This window comes from Ascaphus truei, chromosome 2 (assembly GCF_040206685.1).
Source record: "Ascaphus truei isolate aAscTru1 chromosome 2, aAscTru1.hap1, whole genome shotgun sequence".
Classification (NCBI taxonomy): domain Eukaryota; kingdom Metazoa; phylum Chordata; class Amphibia; order Anura; family Ascaphidae; genus Ascaphus; species Ascaphus truei.
The window spans coordinates 455,607,229-455,628,832 of record NC_134484.1 but is presented as its reverse complement, the minus strand read 5'-3'; the positions used below and the strand labels follow the sequence as shown (position 1 = coordinate 455,628,832).

General features: G+C 41.2%; 1 protein-coding gene across 12 annotated transcripts in view; it reads right to left on the bottom strand.

Moving 5' to 3' along the window:
* The window catches only part of LOC142487903 (vasoactive intestinal polypeptide receptor-like), a 313,067-nt gene that overhangs the window by 231,365 nt on the left and 60,098 nt on the right, over nucleotides 1-21,604 (bottom strand). For 10 of the 12 annotated variants that reach the window (XM_075587972.1, XM_075587977.1, XM_075587979.1 and 7 more), the window contains one exon: nucleotides 17,548-17,644. The exons of 1 other annotated variant lie outside the window; for it this stretch is intronic. In XM_075587972.1, coding sequence (XP_075444087.1) covers nucleotides 17,548-17,644 — 97 coding nt within the window. Of the gene's footprint in view, nucleotides 1-9,762; nucleotides 9,889-17,547; nucleotides 17,645-21,604 lie in introns of those variants that run through there. One more of the 12 variants, XM_075587975.1, reaches the window with a different exon arrangement.

The following is a 21,604-nucleotide window of genomic DNA, read 5'->3' as shown; positions in this document are numbered from 1 at the left end:
AAAATGGATAAAAAGCAAAAGTTGACATTGTGTGCTCATTTGCATGTAATTTCCCAGAATCCCTGGCTGCAGTGGCACCATTGTATGCTAAGAGATAATGCGGAAATGCAGACCTGTCTGACACATGTGAATGTGCTCACTAGAGTTGGGCAATTTTGGGGGGATAACTTGGATCCGCCGGTTCCTTTGGTCAAACCAATTTCACCGGATCAATCTCAAAAAGCGCGATTCGCGTTTTGCGGATTTTTAAATTATTATTACCAGGGCACTCCGCGGATTCCGCAATCCATTGGCGGATTCGTAGAATGTAATCCGCGGATACAGCAATCTGTTGGTGGATTCTTAAGGATCCGCCACGGATTGCTGAATCAGCGGATAAGACTCTACAAATCCGGCATCAGTTTTTGATGAATCCGTGCGGATATAAACTGACCAAGTCTGTTTGCGGGGTTCACACGGATTCACCCATCTCTAATGCTCATACTGTATGTGATATTTTTATTTGCAAAATACTTGGATAATTTGATAACAAAATCCACAAATTATAGCGTTTCCACTGTTGAGTCCGTGTTTCATGCCGACTTCCGAATCTTTACTCGCTCATTCAACAACGCGGTATAAAATATAGCGTTTTCCTCGTTTTTAAAAAGGTGAACTCTACTGTGAGGGAGTTAGTGGGGGTAGAAGTTCATGTGGATTAGAGCTGTGACGTTTTAATCTGCTCTTTACGGTGACTTTGTTTGTTAAGTTTTTGCAAATATTCCCTTATCGTATACTTAACGGCAAAAGAAAAAAAAATCAAGATACAAGAATATTAGAACAAAATGCCTAATTATTGGTTTCTTTTATAAATTGTATTATCTGAGTATTAACAAAAAGATTAGAATAGAGAATATAGGAGGACCCTTTCAGTCTGGGATGTGTAGGCAAATTATTTGAGATAATGAAAAGGCAGAGGTATTAAATACCTTCTTTGCCTCTGTACTTACCAATGAGTAGTCAGTCACATAATTACTATTGCAACAAGAGGAAGCCATAACCTCTATATTAACAAACAATTGGTTAATTGAGGGAGAAGGGCATAGGTAACTTGATAAAATTCAAGTAAATAAGACATTTTGCTTAGCCCCAGATTGTTTCTTTTTGGACTGGCTGTGCTTCGCTCCACTCACGTGGATCTTCGATAGCCATAGTGAAGTCTACCCATTTGTTAAATGTCAAACCATAACACATAAATTGATCACAGCTGAATCATGACATATCATGTTTTGATATAGATGTTTTCAGTTAATAAGATATCTTCAAAGCGCAACCTTAATATGTATATTAAGTGCCTGTGGTCTATAAAGAGATAAGGACCAGTTGTATGGAGTCTCTCTATTTCAGAATTATGCTAAATGTATTTATTTTTTTCTTAAAGATACTCCGGCAGATGATTAAAGAAGAACTGCAAATCTGTTGAGATTTGCTTCTTTGCAGATTCTAAACAGACTTTCCAAAAGTTTGCAAAAACCCAACAGTGTTTCACTAGAGCCTTGGGGCAAAAATTCTAGCGAAACAGGCCAAATTGTTTAAAACTCAAAACTTTTTTTTTTTTTTACACATTTGATAAAAATTTCAAATACAAAAGTAATCGAAATCAATTGAATATGCAATTACCATTGACTTTTTACAATTAAGCGAACTTGTTGCCAACTTTTGGATCAAAGCGAAAAGGGTGAAGTTCACATAGTTCGCTTTGCAAACAGATTGCAAATCTCTGCAAATGATGATGATATTTTTACACCAGTTTTGTGACCTTGTGCGAAAGTTGTCCACACCTCTAAAACTTCTTACTTAATGATGGGTGTGGGAGCCAAGATGTGAGGAAGGCGGTGGTGGTGGTGGAAGGTGAGTTGCTAAAAAGGAGAGGGGAAAGATTATCCACATTCAGGACCCTGTTAGCTAATTATAAAGGCAGCTGTCCCGGACCACACAAAGATAAAAAGTGGAGCAGAGATTGTGTTAAGGGAATTCATAAATTTAAATCCTTGAAAAGCTCTGTGCCTATGTAATATAAATTCTACAATATTATTATAAAATAAATTATTCTAATTACAATTGATGTTTTTCTAAGTAAAAAATAAAATGTACATGGCTCTGGACAATGTTTTCTTTTTAATATATGTAACAGTGTTTCCCCCACCTGGTGGGAGATTTGGCCATCACTGGCCGTGTGGTGCATGATACCTGCTGGTAACAGGAGGGCTGAGTCATCTGCAGATGGTAGTGGGGACACAGGACTGTGCTTCTGGGGTTCATACCCTACATATTCCTTAGCAGTGCAGTGCCTTCATTTGCCGTAGGCTCCAGGGAACTGAAGGTGATCTCCCACGGTAGAACTATTACCTCTCCCGCAGTAAGGTCACACACCAGGCAGGAGGTATAACAACAGGAATGGTTTATTGTCCTCACTATACAGCAAAGTAACAAGACAGGGTTATGCCTGATGCAGTCTCTCAGCTACCCACTGAAGGATGGTCCCTGGCCAAGCGCACCTGCAGCCGTCCCAGCTCTTCCCTGCCCCTCTAGCAGTGGTGCATACTCCTTCTCCCCCGGAGGGAAGAGGACCAGAGAAAGCCCAATAGTCAGGCTCTTGGCTTTGTGACCTGCCCCTCTCAAGTGGGTAGAGGCACTACTGATTTTGGGGTGGCACTGCCCTTAAGTACAGCCAGGAGGAGGGCACCAGGTCTGTCTCATGATTGGTCATGCCCAGGTCTGATGTCACCGCCTCCTGCTGTCACTCAAGTGCAGCACCAAGGGGGGGGGGGGAAACCCCACATCAACTACTGGCAGCCTGACTATACCAGAGCTTACTGCCAGGAGGGAAGCAAACTAGTAGCCACAGATGGCATGGCTACATATACATCAAAGATAAGTTCAATTTTCGAACCTAATTTACCACTTCACTTCAACATTGGTGTTACAATACATCAAAGCCTAATGTTAGAGAATTTAAAACATACTGTGTGATGAAGCAGCAATCCCTTTTTTTTCCAGAGCTGGGAACACCCCAGTTCCCTAGATACCAGTGAAGTTACAGGTGTTTCTGTAGGGATTTAAACGTCTATCCTATAGAATGCCACAAACAATGACATCTGCATGGCTTTTGGTGGCCATGTGTCCAAGAGACAGAAAAAATACAGATAACTTTACCGATGAGTATCAGCAAGACCGGGGAGGTCCCTGGAGCTAACAATAGTAGGATTAGGCTTCTGAAAAAGCCCTGGTTGAAAAAAGGGAAACCCCTCCCAACCCCCCAAAGAAAGAGCATTCAGGGTTGGCGCTTAAAATAAAAATAAAGGATACATCAAATACATCTACCCTTTAAAGCCACATAGATTTAACTTTACTAGCATCTTATTGTTAATTATTGTATGGTAAATTAATATATTAACACTTGTGCAAGGTAATTAATTCATGTTCCCCAGCGTTTCGTAAGTGGTCTCAGATTCCGAGTATAGTATGCTTGCAGGACAGCGATATAAATCTGTGTGTCCATTTTTAGGATAAAGCTTTAGCATCTGCCCCAGTGAAATTAAAATGAATCCAATTGATTCTACTTTACCCCTGCATGGGTTTCTCTAACATAAACGTGTTGGAGTCACAGTCCTTGCACAGTTTTCATTCACATTACATTACACCAGTGATCTTGCTTGTTATGGCAATAGAAAATGTAATATTTGAAAAGGTAAATAGTGTGTACACATTACTCTTGCATGCATATGAAATAAGCAAAACAAGACTGTTATTTTCTTATCCACTCATACGCCGACTCAGTCAGGCAAAGGGGAAGGAGATTATCATGTGTTTTCCACCTACTGTATGCCAAATGGAAATCAAATACACAAATGCATGTAAAGGTTCCCCAGGACTCTGGATTAAAATGGTACAATATTTGGCAAGAATATATGGTAGTTATTAGTCCTGCAGTTTTAGATTTGCCATGACCAATAGGGAAGTGTATATTTCTGCTCAAAGCTATTTAAATATTTATTAAATACAGAGACATGCTGTAGTTCAGTTCTCTTTCTCGGTGTAGTCATATTAATCCATTCACTGCCAGAGGGGGCAGCAATATATTGAAGTCCTGCTAAATTAACAACATGACCGCGAAGCATGGGTAGCTCCTTAAGCATGGTCGCCCGGGCGACTGGCTCGCCCCGGCATTGCGTCCTGGAGAGGTGTTCCTCCTAGAAGATCTCTACTGGGTGGGACCTGTGGATCAGCGCCCACAGCCTACCTGCCGAGCGGAGAGAAGATTCAACCCCATCACAGTGCTCCGTGCAGCAGAGGCGATACTTGACATCGTTCCAGATGACCTGACAACCGTTGGGAGCCAGAGGAGCGGTGAGGCACCACCCCTTTACTCTCGACAGGCAGCCACGGAGGTATCCAGTATAAAGGACTGTGCTGTAACCGTTATGGTAATTACTGCCTCATCCAGGTGCTAAATGAAGTGCTCTATCCACCAGGTAGTGGACCGCGGGAAAAGCCAGGGTCTTCCTGTCTACCGCATACGAGTTGCGGATGGCCGGGTAAAGATTTAGCAAAGAAACCACTTTTTTCTCCCCCAAGTGAGAGAAAGTGACCTGGATCACAAACACAGTGTTTCACCCCAGAGAGACACTCCGAGACATTTTGTTGCACCCTCAATGGGAGAGGCTGAGTCTTAGGACTTTGCACACTTCTCCTCAGAGGGAGTAGTTGAAGAGCAGCTCAGGAGGGGCCAAAAGTTAGGCGTCCTCCAAATAGGATGACCTACAATTATATTGGGGCACCCCACTATGAGGCTCAGCAGTGGTCTCTGGACAACATGTATTCTGGGATTGTGGTGTTCAATCAATTGTATAAAGTTGCACATATGTTGATACAATTTTTTATTATATAACTCTCTATATGGTTATACATGTACACTGTCCCAAGTGAGGTCATTGGGGTTTTACCATGGGGAGAGTGTAGCGGGGATCCCTCTGGGCCCCCCTCGATACTACCGCTGGTTGTGGTGGTTGGCGCAGGTGCAGCCGGAGTCACGGGCAGACTGCCGGCTAACTAAGAAGGTGGGGGCCAGTTGCAGGGAGCACTCCGGTGCTCCGGAGGCTCAGTGGTGCATCCGAGTAGTGGGGGCCGCCATTTTGGGGGTCTGCGCATGCGCAGTGTAGTTGCGCCTGCGCAGAGTGATACAGACAGTCCGGTGGCCATATTGAGATTGGCGCAGAGAGTCATGCATGCGCAGGAAGTTGAGCAGGGACTACATATCCCATGAGCCTCAGGGGCGATCACATGCAACCAGACAGGCAATAGGCTTTAGGATTTCCCTGCTGACAGGGTATAGTGATTAGAAAGAGACCACGCTAGTCAGTCGAGCTGGGACAGAGTAAGGGTAGCGTGTTCATGTGCAGGGAGCCAGTAGCCCCTGCACTAGGCCAGAGATCCTCCTTAGGCCCCAGCTAGGCCCCGACTGCCCTCAGCTTGTGGTTGCTGCAGGGACCGGCCCAAAGGATAGGGACACGGCCCTGTAGAATCAGCAGAAGTGAGGGTCACAGCCAGGAAGCATTTACATCCTGGCCCTTGGTGGTCAGACAGGATCACCCAGCATCAGAAGTAAGAGACATTCTAAAGGAGGATCCCTCCACGCGAGAGCCACCCACCGTAGAGGCGGAGGCGTCGTGAATCATCTTCTGGATCCATGGATCCCCAAGTACCGCCCTTGTGCCAGGTATCTTCCTCACAATACGTGCACCAACCAACAACTCAAATTGGTGGGCAGCGCTGTCTCACACTTGGGTGGGTGTGGGACTCTTGGGACACTGTGTTGGGGAATATGGTGTGGGTTTATGGCCCTGCGAGGCCTAATGTTTCAAAACATGAAGATGCAATTTTGTATGCTTTTCTGCCAATTCTGCCTCTTATATATTCTATGATTAGAGCTAGTCGAAGAAATATTTAATCTATGCTTTCATTTATTTCTGTAACATGTTTATGTTTGCACTTAAAAATCCAAAACGTCATCTTTTCTATTTTACTTGGGAGTAAATCTTAGTGGCAGGACGGCTTCGTGGTGGGGTCAGTAAGAGTCTTAGACAATGGTTAGGCTGTAAGCTTTAGTGGTTTATTTTCCACTAACACAAAACATTGGGCACACTGCCCCTTTTAGGAAAATAAAACCATAAAATAAAACCCTACTCCCCTTGGGAGACTAACTACACAGCAGGTCCTAGCTATCCACCTGGGTAGCTAGCCCACTTCCAGATAAACCAATTGTAACAGGGAATTAACCCTGTCTCAATGAGGCGTCACTAGAAAGACTCAGTGGTCTGAGGAATCCAGCAGGCAGCTGGTTAATGGCAGCTAAAGACAATCAACCCGTCTTCACCTGGCTGTTGGTGGCCCTTGAGGACTGAAGTTGGCAACCCTTGCTCTAGAATCATTACATGTGTGCAAATATTTAAGCAAAGGATAAGTAGGAAAGAAAAAGATTTCTCACCTTAATTTTGCAAGGAAACAACCGTAAATCATTACTTTGTTAGTTGCCTGAGTGATTATGAAAGGTGCTTGGTTTGTTGACGAATGATGTGAACTGAACACCGTTTAACTCAAGCTAATTTTACATAACTTTTTATTCTATATCATTTTCAAAAGTAAGATGCATGTCCATTCCAAAAACCTAAGCAAACAATTCAGGGAATTCTTTTTTAGTGGGCAGTGGTCTGTTTTTTTTTTTTATACAAAGAAAAAGTGATGAATGCACAGTATGTATATCTTTATTTATATACTGTCCCGGCTAAGCTCATTCTAAAGCTGGCCGGGAGCGTAGCGGGCTTGCCGCGGGTCTGCTCTCCGTTTAAAAACGGAGTTTCCCGCGCGGCGGCCGCTTCAATAGATAAGCGGTAATGGCGCCTGAGGCGCGGGAAAACCGTCCGGTTTCGGCCGAAGACAGCCCGCGCGCCGCCCGCGCTATTTTTAAACTGCGGGAGCAGCCGCATTAGAGTCAGCCCGGCCGCCACTGTAGCGCCCACAGCTGTACTAGTAGTCATGAGTCCAGTCTATTGAAATGCTTAATTTAAGAGGTGAGAATTAAGATTTTACATAAAGGTGGGGAGAGAAGGTGCATGGCGTATACCGGGTGTGAGGGAGTTCCACAGATAAGGGGCAGTGAGGGGAAAGGTTTAAGGCGTGAAAGAGCAGTAGAGGTGAAAGGGGTAGAAAGAAGACAGTTATGGGTAGAGTGCAGGAGACGAGCAGGGGCATAGCAAGAGATCAAAGCCGATATGGAGGAGCAGGTGAGTGGAGAGCCTTGCAGGTAAAGAGAACTTTGTCTGTGATCCACAATGTAATGGGAAGCCAGGACAAGGATTTAAGGAGATGAACAGATACTGTTTTGGGAGAAAGGGAAATTATTCTATCAGCAGAATTTTGGATTGATTGCAAAGGAGAAGTTTAGAGGCAGGGAGGCCAGTTAGCAGTATGTTACAATAATCCAGACGGCAGAGGATAAGGGCATGCATTAGAGCTGTATCATTTCAATATATAATCTAGGTAAAATATGCAAACCAAAGTGTTCCTTAGATAGTTCACATGATAGAAGCCAAGTATCTATCTCAGTAACCTTTTCTAGTCTGATACAGATTGTAATTACTTTTGATGCACAAATATGATACAGCCGTTCTTCATTATAGGTATATATAAGTATTCACAAGCTTTTCAAGAATTGAAGTCTCTTCTTTAGACTTACTGTATGTACAGTAAATGCATGTTCTGTCTGCAGACAGTCTATATACTTCTCAGGATCAATATGGCTTCTTGAATGTTGCTGTTTTAGCTCTGCTGGAAGCATATATCCCATTCCCATTGGCACAACATTGACATCAAAACTGGAAGGTTTTCTTTAATCCTTCATTGACAACAGATGCACCACAGCGAAGGTGAGCTCACAGAGAACCACGCCATGCTCACTCATTTGGGAAATGCAGCGCACATGGGAAATGGATTCCCTCAGTTCTTTTCCCAGAAAAGTTATTCATGCTTATTTTCAGCGTGTGTAACATCATTAAAATGTATTATTTTTACCCGACACTTTTTTTTAGTACTCTTTCTTTTAAAGATGTTTTTATTTATTCTTTAATCGCCCTTGTTTTGGTCTAAAACAATTCCCTGCGCATGCTGCTGTGCGCTACCTTGAGATGAAAGAGGATTTATGTAAAGTGGAGAAATACTGTAAACAGCAACTCATATTTTTTTCGTTCATTGATCCCTTGATTTATTCCTATTTTCTCTCCTGTGTTCTTGTTGTCACAACGGTTACACTTCCACATTAACATGCACAACCTAAGAGGACCACACTGAATATACCCGTCATATCATCTGCCTGTAACTACAGCGCCCTTGGGGGCACATTCATCACTTGAATGGGAGTTAAAGCTTTAAGGAAAAGGACAGGTTACAGGCATTCTCTACCTAGGAAGAGTCACGGGGACATCTGATCAAGCTAATTTACTCATGCTGCAGGATCCTTCCCATGTACAAAAAGTGCTGCAAACATGTAATGGCACCATACCACTTACCATGCAATTTAGAAAACAAACAATCGGATTGTTAAAATAATCTAACCATCATAAAGCAAAGAGTTGCCTTTTTTTGTTTATCTGGAAATTAATTACAAATTGCATATCTTAGGAACCTCTGAATGGGGAGGTTTTGACCATCTAGGACTTTCTTTACCCTTAGACCACCCTGCCCTTATCAGAAAGCCAATAAATTTAAGAGTAAGGCTACTGCCCCAGTGGTCCCTGCTGCACGCGTGCCTGGAAGCCTGGCGGCGCATGCACAGACTATAGACTTGATCTGTGGTCTGTAGGTGAGCGCAGGGGGCACGGCCATGGCGGGGCATTTCTGCCCTTCTATTGGAGTTAAGCGAGCACATGACCGCGTCGCAGCACGGGAAGACAAAATTCTTGTCTTCCCTTCCAGCGTACACGTCACAAAGTTTTGCGCGGCCACACACACACACACACAGCCACTGTGGCCTGCCCCATAGAGGTCGGTGCTGTTGTGTGTGGGGCGCACACCGCAGCACGCGCCACAGCGGCCACTGGGGACCTGGCCTAAGGGAAAAACTGGGAACAGGCTGTGTAAACACTCCTCAAACACACAGTGACAAAAGGAAGTAGCCAGGGCAAATTAAACGCCTCACAAGTTTAAATCATCACTAATATTTATCACTAACTTAAAAAATTATTTAAATATACTTATAGTTGTCAAAAATGTCACTGCCATTAATACACTTCTATCCTAGCACAGATATACCATTTAAATAGCATAGATAGGGATGTTAACAAGTTACCATTGTTACAGTTGTGTAGCATTGAGGGCATTTTCTCAGTGGAGATGCACAGTGTGATGTAAAATGCTAACATTAAGCTAACCAGACATAATGATGAGCAGTCCCTCTCAACTTGCCCAATGTGTATGGACCACAATGGCTAGAAAGTCCATAAACCAAGAGTACTGGTAAGCCTAGATTCATTAACGTTCCATAGATTTAACAAAATAGGGTTATTAGTTTTAACAGTCAGCTGTATTTACACATTAGACAACAAATGCTGGAAAGGCGGAGCACTGCTGCTTTACTCTAGAGTTGCGCTTACAATATGTTTATATCCACATTTGTTCATTAAATTTCATTTTTCATTGATTGCGCTTGGATTTCTATTTTTCACTTACCGGACAGCAGTGCACCGCCTTTCCAGCATTTTGTGTCTTCTATCCTACTCCAACTGGAGCACGCTTCCCCAACGATCAGATTCATGGCTGCTCAACACCTATCGGCATCATCGCTGTGAGTATTCACCCAGTGCCAGGGTTCAGAGTCTGTGTGTGACACCAGGTATAGTGGGGGTTGCGGGCTAGTCAGGCTGATTCTTGCCGGGTCACACCATATAGTGAGCGCTCCGGTAAGCACCGTCTCCCTTCTCCCGCTATATTCACCCCCCTTCCTGTTTGCAGGTCCACAACGCTACATTAGGCTCTGAGTATTATTTTAGAAAGCAGCCTGACCGTGATTGCTTGTTCATGGACATTATCATTTGAACTTTTCATATTGTCTACAGCTCTTGAGCACTAGCTATGGGGTTTAACCCCATCTACCACCATTATTTACACATTATTTGCATATATTAATACATGAGTCCTTTAGTAGCCCAAGTAGCAAGCTAGTCATAGCCAACCCATGTCTAGTTTAGCCAACCCATGTCTAGTTTAGCCAACCCATGTCTAGTTTAGCCAACCCATGCATACTTGGTCACTTGGGCTGCTAAATGCTTAATATTTGCACATACTGTATGGATGTTATGCTCTTTATGTTTTATTTTCTTGGTGTTTGTGCTGTTTTTTTTTTACCCCATTTGGTACCTGAAGACATTTCTTTGCAATGCATTGATAGCCTTGCCTCAGGCATCAAAGGGGTTAAATAACGTTGGGGCCATAGGCCATAAGACATTATATGACATCACCCTATGGAAGAAAGCTGGGATATCTTGACGCACTTTTTGTGTATACAAATAGAATGAATATTGCTACTGATTTAAGAATAAATATATCTCAGTTAATATGGGGGTCAGCACAGGTGGCTCAATCAGTCCCTGCTTCAGCACAGGTGGCTCAGTCTTTTACTAAGCCGCTGATTGAGCCACATGTGCTGAAGTAGAGATATCATTAAAACATGATCTGTTGGTGGCCCTTGAGGACTGGAGTTGGCCGGCTCTGGTTTAGGCATTTCAAGATATTGATATTTGATACTAAGCAAGTAAGGCGAGTGCTGTGTCATATAGTACATACAAACAACGAGAATATCAAAATGAAGGTCTGACATACATTCTCTTAAGTTAGGTGTTAAAGCCTAATGGTATTCCTGTTCTTGATGTTAAAGATGTTAATAATATTGCTAAGGAAGCCAAGGGAAGTATTTGTCGATTATAAAACGGGGTGTAATTGAGATAGGGGAAATTATTGATATTTTTTTGTGTATTAAGCTTGCAGAACTGCAAGATAAAATAAAACACCTACACATTTATTATGGCTGATAGAGCTGTCAAACATTTTCTGTTAAGGATAATTTTTTTAGAATGTCCATATTGGATATTTCATGATTAATACAGCATTTATAAATATAGAATATTGATTAATCGAATTTGGCAGCTGATCTCAGCACATGGTTGGCAGACAAAAAAAATCAGCCACGGATGAATGCTCCATTTATTATGTTTTGTAATTAAGCATATGGATATTAAAACATACATAAATCAGCACGGAATTGAATTATATTGAATTTAGGATCACTGAATGAAGAAAATCCCTGATTTACAGAGAAAATAATGTATTTTATACTGTTGTCGTACAAAATGATTAATAACTTCTTAAGATTTTAGTATTTCTTCAATAGACATTTATTTTAATTGACAGAATTGATGCATAAGTAATTTCCTGCTTATCACAAAAACAAAAAGAAGAATGAAGACAGAGTGACAATTTCAAGGATCTATCCACTTGGGAAATTAATGTTACACTTTTAGGTATTAACATTATGATAAGCACGTGTGAATAACATGCAATTTTACGTTGAAATATGGATTGCGGTCTTTTGTAGCCATACTCTAAAGCTGTAACGTATTTTAGGACTGAAAAGAAATGTATAGAGTAATTACCAATAGAGATTATCAGACAAATCTTGAAAAGAAAACAGCCCTTTGGTTTTTTAATTTACTCTTATCTTCAGCAAAACCAAGAAACACAGCATTGCAACACGGAATTATTCAGTGGACTTTACTGAACTGAAAATCCTTGAACACGGGCTCATCCCACAGGATGTAGAGATGAAGGGTTATTCAATTAATGCTACTAACCTCCACTAACTACATGTTTACTAATATTCATTATATACAGTAAAACCCATTATGAAACAATTGAGTAACTATTAATAATGTTAAAACATGTTGAACCCTAATTAACCCAGCACTACATTACTGTATATAACACCTAATAAAACCATTGAAGCAATTATTACATGTAAACACTAGTAATTCATCCTTACCCCGTTTATGTATTTTAGTCACCTCTGAGGCGCAGATCCACAAAAAGATGCTAAGCTTTAACACGCCTTTACTACCTTTCATATGAATGGAAATTGATAAAACCTTGTCCTTTCCTGTGTTTCTCAGCCTAAGTTTCTCAACTCGCCTGATTGACATCTTGTTGTGTTGTGTCTCCGCCCATATGGAAATACAGAGAGAAGAGGAAAGAGGAAGAGAAAAGGACAGAGGAAGAGAGAGAGATTATAGCCCAGAATTACTAAGCCGTCTTTTGCCATAAGACACCTTCTGGTGTAACACCCCATTGACGTGAATGAGCTGTAACTCTAAGGGGCCTATGCTATAAGCATTCATAAAAAAAATCGCCGGCCATTTAAATCGCCATTTTTTTTAGCTTTGCTAGCACGATATCCTGAAAGCGTTGATTACCTGTAATAGCGAAATTCCCAAAACTGGCGAGTAGCCGGCGATGTGAAGATCGTCTCCCTGAAAAGGACTTATCCGGTGATTTCTTTCAGCTGCAGAGAGAGCTGTTCAGAAATAGCAGCCTCTTCCTGTGCAAATCTCGCCCGAAATTAATGTTTTTTAATATAAATTTTATTACTAAGTGTAGATGAGCAGGGGGTCTTCTGAGCAGAATTGCATTGATTTGAGGTCTGGGGACACCCTGCTTCCCGAGATATAGGACCCATTATGGGGTGCCGGTTTCTCCAATGCATTTTATTCCCACGGTCACATGATGCGGGACATACCAGGGGATCCCCAGATCTCAAATCAATGCGGTTCTGCTCCGGAGACCCTCTGCTTATACACTAGTCTTAAAATGTATATTGAAACAGCGGCTACTCACAATAAACATTAAAACCACAACAACAATAATATCCACCTCCTCTACCCCCACATGATTGATACCAGAGGCCGCGGCTGTCCGGGAGTCCTCAGGTGGTCCCCGCGGGTGTGTGGGGGCCCTCAGGTGGTCCCCACGTGTCCCTACTGGCCTGCGGTACCAATCCTGTGGCCAATGTTTTTTTCCCCAATACATTGAAATAAATACACACCCCTCCCCCTTCCCCTCCTCCCACCACCCCCCCACCCCCAACACATGCAGTACAGTAATGGGCAAAATAACTATTATCCAGATATGGATAATAGCTAATTTGCCCATTATAAAACACAACATTAGCCAGCCAGCATAAATAAAGTAAATAAATCTTTCTACTTACCCCTGCCATCATGAAGGGTGTCCTCGTCAGTATACTCCATGTCCTCCGATGCCAGCAAGAATAAATGAAAAAATATAATCTAATGGTCCCTAACCCTTAATCAAATTAGCGGTTAATAACCGCTATAGTCATTAAGGGATTAACCCCCGTCCCCCGCTACCCACCCTGGAAGCCTAACCACCCACCCCGGGACCACTATACCCACCCTGTACCGATTAATTGGCATAGTGGTACATCATACCCATAAAATATGGGCATGACAAGCCACTACAGCAGTCAATGGTCACCCTAATCAAAAAGCATGAAGGCCAAAAATACACATTAATAAAACATATACACAAGCACCTAAACCAATTAAATAAATAAAAGCACGAGCCAACCAATTAAATAAATAAAAACACTAGCCAACCAATTAAATAAATAAAAGCACTAGCCAACCAATCAATTAAATACATAAAAGCACTAGTTAACCAATCAATTACATACATAAAAGCACTTGCCAACAAATCAATTTAATAAATAAAAGCACTAACAAACAAATCAATTAATTAATCAAACCACTAGGCAACACATCAATTAAAACCAGTAGCCAACAAAAGAAATAATTAAATAAAAATGCTAAACAATCCGTAAATGAAATAAAAACAAGCCATCCAAATTACAAACAATTTAAGCCAAACAATAAACAGAAAAAGAAAAAACAACAATCAATAGAAAAAAAATTCTTTGCTAAAAAATGCATTGGCTGTCACTGTATTTATCAGTCAATGGGCAATGAAAAACATAAAAATAAAAAAATACAAAAAAAAAAGCTTGTATAACATTGTAAAAATAAAATGACATACATGCAATAATTTTCTTACCTTTAGAAGCATTGACCCTCCGAATCCCAGAATTTCTGCAAGCTCTCGTACTGCAACATCATCAAAGTCAATCCAACGCCATCCACCTTCAAGATCCGGAACAGGTAACAAAATTCTTCTTTCTTTTATCTTCTATCACCTTCTTCTATCTTTTTCTGTCATTATTTCTTTCTTTTCTTTAATATTCTATCTTCTGTCTTCATCTTTCAATCCAACCCCATGGTAAGTCCCAACGGATGTTGTTTCGTCATCTTCTTCCTGTTAAATGAGGCGTCCAGGCCTTGTATATGGCCTGTGACGTCACCTTTTAGGGTCAGATGGTACAGCTCCAATCCGATTGGATGCTGTATCATGTGCCAACATCTTTTTTTTTTAAGGATGTGACGTCTTCTCCAAGGGAAGGACGTTACATCCCTAAAACCACATAGCCCTTGGTGGGTAGCGGAAGGGGTTAATCCCTTCATTGCCTTAGCGGTTAGCCGCTAGGGTATGAGGTTGCCTGTAAATGCATTTTTATTGCATGGGATTCATGCCGGGGGTCTCCGATGCTGATATTAATCGCAGACTCCGGCATCAACCCTATGTAGGAAAAAGCATTTTTTTTTCTTAGTCCTGCTCCTTCTCAGCAGATTATCACCACCTTCACGCCAACTTTTCCTTATGTGAGTATTTTGGGAGAAACTCGCAATTCTAGAGCTGCGGTAGGCCACGATAACCTAATCGCGGCTACTAGAATTGCACGAGTTTCAGAACCTGCCGATAAGCGATTTTGTTTTTTAAGGCTCAAATTTTGGTGATTCACTCTTTTATCACCCACTATCATCGCTTTCAGAATCATAGTAGGCATTTTAGCCAATAGGCAACACATGAATGCTTATAGCATAGGCTCCAAAGTTTTCTCCCAGGGCCAGTAGGTGTCTAACAGCAGAAGACTTTAGTAAATATGGACTCAAATGTGAGTGTCTGAGATGTAAAGGGTTAGGTTTTATTCATGGTATAACTTTGTATTTGTATTCTTTATTTAAGGGGCGGTAGCCTTACATTCCCCTTACACCTGTTTGTGGAAAATAAAATACCAATGTTTTGCAGTCTCCCGTTGCATGTCTGAAAGGAAAAACAGAGCCTGGGAATGGAAGCAACAGCAGTAGCAAGAGGATCAAGTTCAAAAACCCTAAGCAACCACAAGCCCTACACTCATTTATGCTGGATAAATATTTCACATAAATTCAACTACTTTACTAGAATCCAGCTAAACTGGGTATGTGAACCCACAACAGTGACAACACAAGTCCAATTTTTCATGGAAAGAATGCACGGTGCAGTTAATGCACATTGTGCTGATTATACAATAAGTAGTTCAGATATATTATCAACCAATTTGAGTTATGCAACGTACTATTGTATCAGATACAATGTAGATAATTAACTGTAACAACACTATATTTCACAACAGCAAATGTTACAAAGCTATAGCATAGAAAACAATTAATATGAAGACGGGAAACAGTATATTGCAGTCACCTAAACCATGGAAGCCAAGATTACAAAACACATACACTGTAAATTACTTCTTTGTACTCTAATTATTATTTCAGTCCAAGTGAAACCAGATACAGAATACAATATTACAATTTTTTGACATTATAGCAGACTACTAAACTGATTGCTACATAAAATGGCTATAAATTATCCAGGCTCTTGACATAAATGGATGGTGTGTCTTTATCTATGAACAAAGTGCCAAATGGCACAACTTTCCTCGCAGGGATTTTTAAGTGAAAACAGCGCAGGAACAGCCACCTTTATTAGTGCCAGTAAGCATTTGTAACCAATTTAAACTGTGCTAAAAAAAAAGTAAGGAATTTACACATATCTTCAGTGTCCAGGATTTGGTGAACTTTAGTTCTTACTACAGTTCCAAGTTATTTCACTGATGATATCATTTTTACACCTTATAATTTGGTTTCAATTTCTAGTTTTGTCATGAGAAAGTTATGTAAATGTCCCTTAGTTTCTGGGGTTAAAGCAACACTTTTGTTTTATATCTATAGAAAAGGTCTCCGAAGGGTCTCCAGAGTTGAAAATAGGCAGAGATGGCAGTGCACTGCAAACCGGTAATTGAATGCTGGACAAAAACCGTTAAAAAGGAATTTATTGAACTTGAGCAAAAATCACATTACTCCAGGGAACAACACTAATTGAATGTCTCCGGAGTGGAACCACATTCATTTCAACTCAGAGAATGCCCTGCTTCCCGAAATACCTCCATAGGGGGTGCTGGTAGCATCTACGGCCGGGCTAGTTGGGGCTATTATAATGGCGGTTTAAATGTCATGCGGGCCAATAGGAAGCCGGGACATCATTCCTTGTGGCTTCTTATTGACCTGCATGACTGGAACATTTAAACCTGTGACGCTGCATGAGGTACATGAGGTATGTATCTCGGGAAGAAGGGATCCTCTGAGCTGAAAGGAACGAGGATCATCTCCGGAGACCCCCTGCTTCAATTCTAGGGGAACATTTTTTTTGGGGGGGGGGGGGTGAAAATATGCTTTTTTAAAGGTAACCCAAATAAAACACACTTGATTTTAAAAGCTTTACTGAAACCCCTAACGATTTCACCAACTATTTTCAACTCAGGTGACAAAATGTAACACAAACAAAACAAGTAAATTGATCAAAAAATTAACATATATACAGATGTACCCGTCATTGCCGTTTTGGGTGCTGTGACCGAAACTCTGGAAAAACACAGCGCTGGGAGAGGTGGCAGCCATGACGGCGTTGCAAGGGGGTCCATTCCTTTCAATGGGACCCTTGGCAGTGTAAATCCTCTCGGGCCACAATCATCACGGTCGCGGGGCCACGCATAGCCACGACACGGAAAACAGTAAGGACAGTAACATCTGTATATATATATATATATATATATACATTGTTGATCCACTGCTGGGGGAAGGCCTCCCCAATAGTCTTCCAATAAAGGTCCTAACAGTGGATTGTCACTGATCCTTTATCAAGGATTCATTAAACTACATTAAGACACACTGCATTTAAGTTGCAATTATATAAAAAGAAATACTACTATCCATTTTGCTCTAAATGGTAATTAGTGACACTGTGAACTTTGAAGACATTTTGTGTTAAAAAATTAAGAGCTTAATTCAATATGTTCTGGAGCGGGTGATAACACCACAGTCATATTGAATCAAGCCGTAAGTAGATCATTAGTATTGAAAACTTTATTTAACAATCTGGAAAATAAAAAGCAATTTATTTCAATACCACTTTCTAAAAATAATTGAACAGGGTAAACAAAAATAAGTGTGTGCTTACCTATGGTAGGAGCTTCATACTCCTGGGAGCTGAAGCATTTTACCCGTTCATGCTCAAGCAAATCCATAATAGAACACTCAGGTGACATACAGAATACCTACAAAAACAAAGACAGCGAGAAGCCACATGTTAAACAGGTCATTATAAGTCTTTGGAAACACAGACAGAGGGCCTGATTTAATATGTTCCAAAGCAGACAATCACGCCACGATCAGCTGTCAACAGCCATTCAAGGCAATAGTGTGTTTCAGCCCATCACAATATTAAATCATGCCCAACATGCAGTGTCTGATAAAAAATAAATGGCAAAACAGACTGGAATGAGTTTTTGTTACAGGTCTGAGATACCTTTCATAATGGTAAGCGGAGGACTAAATAATATGCTACCAATGGCTGCTAATTTGAAGGCCAATTGAAACAGAAAATGCTGCATGCTAAGCCAGTGCACACATGAGTTTTCTCAGCTAACATTACCATTTCATGCAATAACACTATATTCGTATATATTCCACCTATTCTCCTGGACCAGTTTGTAAGGCAGGCGTTGTGTGAACTCATTGCTATTTATATATGTACTTATATTTATCTATATACTAAGTCATCTTTGTTCAGTACAATTATGTATGACCTGCTGGCTCGGCTGGGCCTTGCAAATTTATAGTCAAAACAACATTTACTTTGATCTATCATTATAAGGGAAATGGCAAAGGGATTAACAAGAATAACTTGTTCTTAGGACACTCCACAAGGAACTATTCGTTGCATGTACATACAGTATATACACCCGCCACCAGTCTAACTTCTTTCAAAACTAAAGCTGTCTTACATTTTAATCTGGTCTGTAACAGTTATGTATGCCTATAACATATATTCTCTTACTGTCGATGCAATGTCTTGTAAATAATGTATAACCCTGCTCACATATTGGAACTATGTATTTGTAACCATGTATTTTTCATCCTAACTCTTTCCCCAGGACATACTTGAAAACGAGAGGTAACTCTCAATGTATTACTTCCTGGTAAAACATTTTATAACTACTAATAAATAGTACATTCTAAGTATGGGACCTTAGAAGACGGATGAAGAGCGTGCAAGGCAACTACAGGGAACAGAGGCAAATTGACAGGGAATAAACTGAAATAGTTCAGATGGATGGGATTCTGGAGCACATCATTCAACCGTATAAACATAATTAGGCGTTTATTATCCATTCCTATGTGCCAAGTACTGTATATATTTTAACAGTTTACTGTTTGCTGGTATGCTCCATAAGCATTCCTATTTTAGTTTGGGACTACTTTTTGGAATTAAATACTCAGAAGAGACCTCTTATGTTAAGGCAGCGTGGCATTTCATTTTTATTGCAGCCATTCACGGTCTGTCATTATTTAGTGTGGAGTCAATTAAAACATTTGATAAACACGACACCAATTATAAAATAAATATAAAATGTGGCACTTGAAAGGCTCTCTGGGGCACAGCCATAAACGAATACAAAATACTAAATGTCTTAAGAGAATATGTATACTGTTTTGTACCACTCTTATGAAATGTCTTGTAAATAATGTATAACCCTGCTCACTTAATGTAACTATGTATTTGTCATCATAACTCTGTACCCAGGACATACTTGAAAACGAAAAGGTAACTCAATGTGTTACTTCCTGGTAAAACATTTTATAAATAAATAAATACACTTTTTCTACAATGCATTAGTCATGTTCTAGCTTGCAGTACCCATGCTTAGCCACCGGGACTGCTGCTACTCTGCTAGCTCTCTCAAAAAACATTACAGACCCGTAAACTGACACATCTACACCTGTGTTCTACCTCTCAGCCTGCCTATTTAAACCTCCCTTTCCTGTTCCTCCCTTGCCTGATTATACTGGTTCCTCCAGCTCCGGCTAGGTTCCTGCTGTTGCTATTGCTGTTGCTGTTGTCCTGCCTCCCCATTGCCGACCTCTGCTTGAGATCCCGACCATGCTATCTTCTGCCTGCTTCCGACCTCTGCTTGTGACCCCGACCACGCTATCTGTCGCCTGCCTCCAACCTCTGCTTGAGATCCTAACCACGCTATCTGCCGCCTGCCTCCGACCTCTGCTTGTGACCCCAACCACGCTCCCTGCTGTTCCTGCCACTGGGATCCACTCCAGCCGTAGATCAATCCTTGACAGCATTACAATGGTGGTTTGAAACAAAAAATTCACACAACTTGCAATAAATAAAAACTGCACATTCAAGTTATAATGGACAGGAATGCATAAATCTAATCGAACATTAAAAGTCTGTATACCAACCGCCGAATTGTCACCATCATTTTTTTCACTGGATCATAGATAGCTAATTAGATGTGAAGGCATGTCATTGTGGATAAAGAAGTCAAACAAAACCCTCATATACCGTGAAACAGACAATGAAAAGAATACTAATTTGGGAATGGTGCTCTATGAAATAAAATAGGTGAAATAGTAAAATCAGAATGACTTGAAAATGATGTCACTTAAAGACAAGCTTTTTTCCCAACGTATTCTTATTTTAGGGATATAAATAGAGGAATAATCACGACTACAATTTATAGGTGTCTTTTATCATATTATATGGCTGCAAAACTGGTGGAAAAAAACAGCACTGTTGTATATTTACCAAGAAAAGGAAGCCCGCTTAAGGCAATGAGATATTATTCTTTAATTAAATTTGATGATATTCTTTAGCACGTGCTTTGCACCAGTTTTGCAGCTGAAAGTCTGATAAATATTCAAAACTGTTCTAATATTAAGGAAGGGGGTGGGGGGCGGCATTAGATGTATCAATGAAGGAGTGGCTTAGTGAGTAAAGAAAGCAGGGGAACCTGGTTCATTTTTCAATGTCCGCTCCTTGTGACCTTTGGGGAAGTCACTTTATCTCCCTGTGCCTCAGGCACCAAAAACATAGATTGTAAGCTCCACGGGGCAGTTCCTGCTACAGTAAACTTGTAAGGTTTACCAGTAAAGGCAACTGGGCCTGGCAATCCTTTCTGGGCTGTTTTATCTTTACAGAATCCAGACACCCTCTGCTCTCAGCCAATTTCTCAGAATCCTTTTGCAGTACAAAATGTGTACGTTTTCTCAGACAGCAAACTTTTTCACAGATTTCATCCGTTTTTTTAGGTATTTTGGTGGGATAAAACAGATTTTTGTCAAAATCCCCGGATATCAGGGCAGTTAAACTGCAGGCTGTGTGAAGGCAGCATGCCTGTCACTCACCACCTATGTCTCAATTTGCGCACTCCACAATGCCTTCATACAGCCTGCAGTTCCGCCTGTACAAAGGAGGAGCTGCTGCTTCTTTCCCTTCACTTCAGGACACTGTGGCCCTTGCTGCCTCATTAACAGAGGGAAGGTCAAAGGTCCTAATTATTTGGTGGTGGTGAGATCTGTGTGAGTATGAGGGGAGGGGGGTCTGTTTGAGTATGAGGGGGGGCTGTGTGAGCATGAGGAAGGGGTCTGTGTGAGTATGAGAGGGTTCTCTGTGAGTATGAGGAGGGGTTCTGTGTGAATATGAGGGGAGGGGGTCTGTGTAAGTATGAACGGAGGGTCTGTGTGAGTATGAAGGGGGTTTGTGGGAGTATGAGGAGTATGTGTGTGAATATGAGGGGGTCTGGGTAAGTATGAGGGGGGCTGAGTATGTATAGGGGTGTGTGAGAATGAGTATGGGTCTGTATGAGAATAAGGAGGGGGTCTGTGTGAATATGAGGGGGTCTGTATATGAGGGGTGTCTGTGTGAGTATGATGAGGTCTGTGTGAGTGTGAGGGGAATATGTGTGAGTATGAGGGGGGGTATGTGTGAGTACAAGAGGGATACATGTGAGTATGAGGAGAGTTTGTGTGAGTATGAGGGGGGGATATGTGTGAGTATGAGGGTGTTTTAAAGTGCAAAAATGTAGATTGTGAGTTTTACTGGGTTTTTACAAATTTGAAAGATTTTTCCGGAGGCTAAAGCAAGAGAAATATATATTATATCTGGCAGCCCTGCTGCAGTATACAGCATTCTCTCAAGAAGTGTCATTTAATTCTGT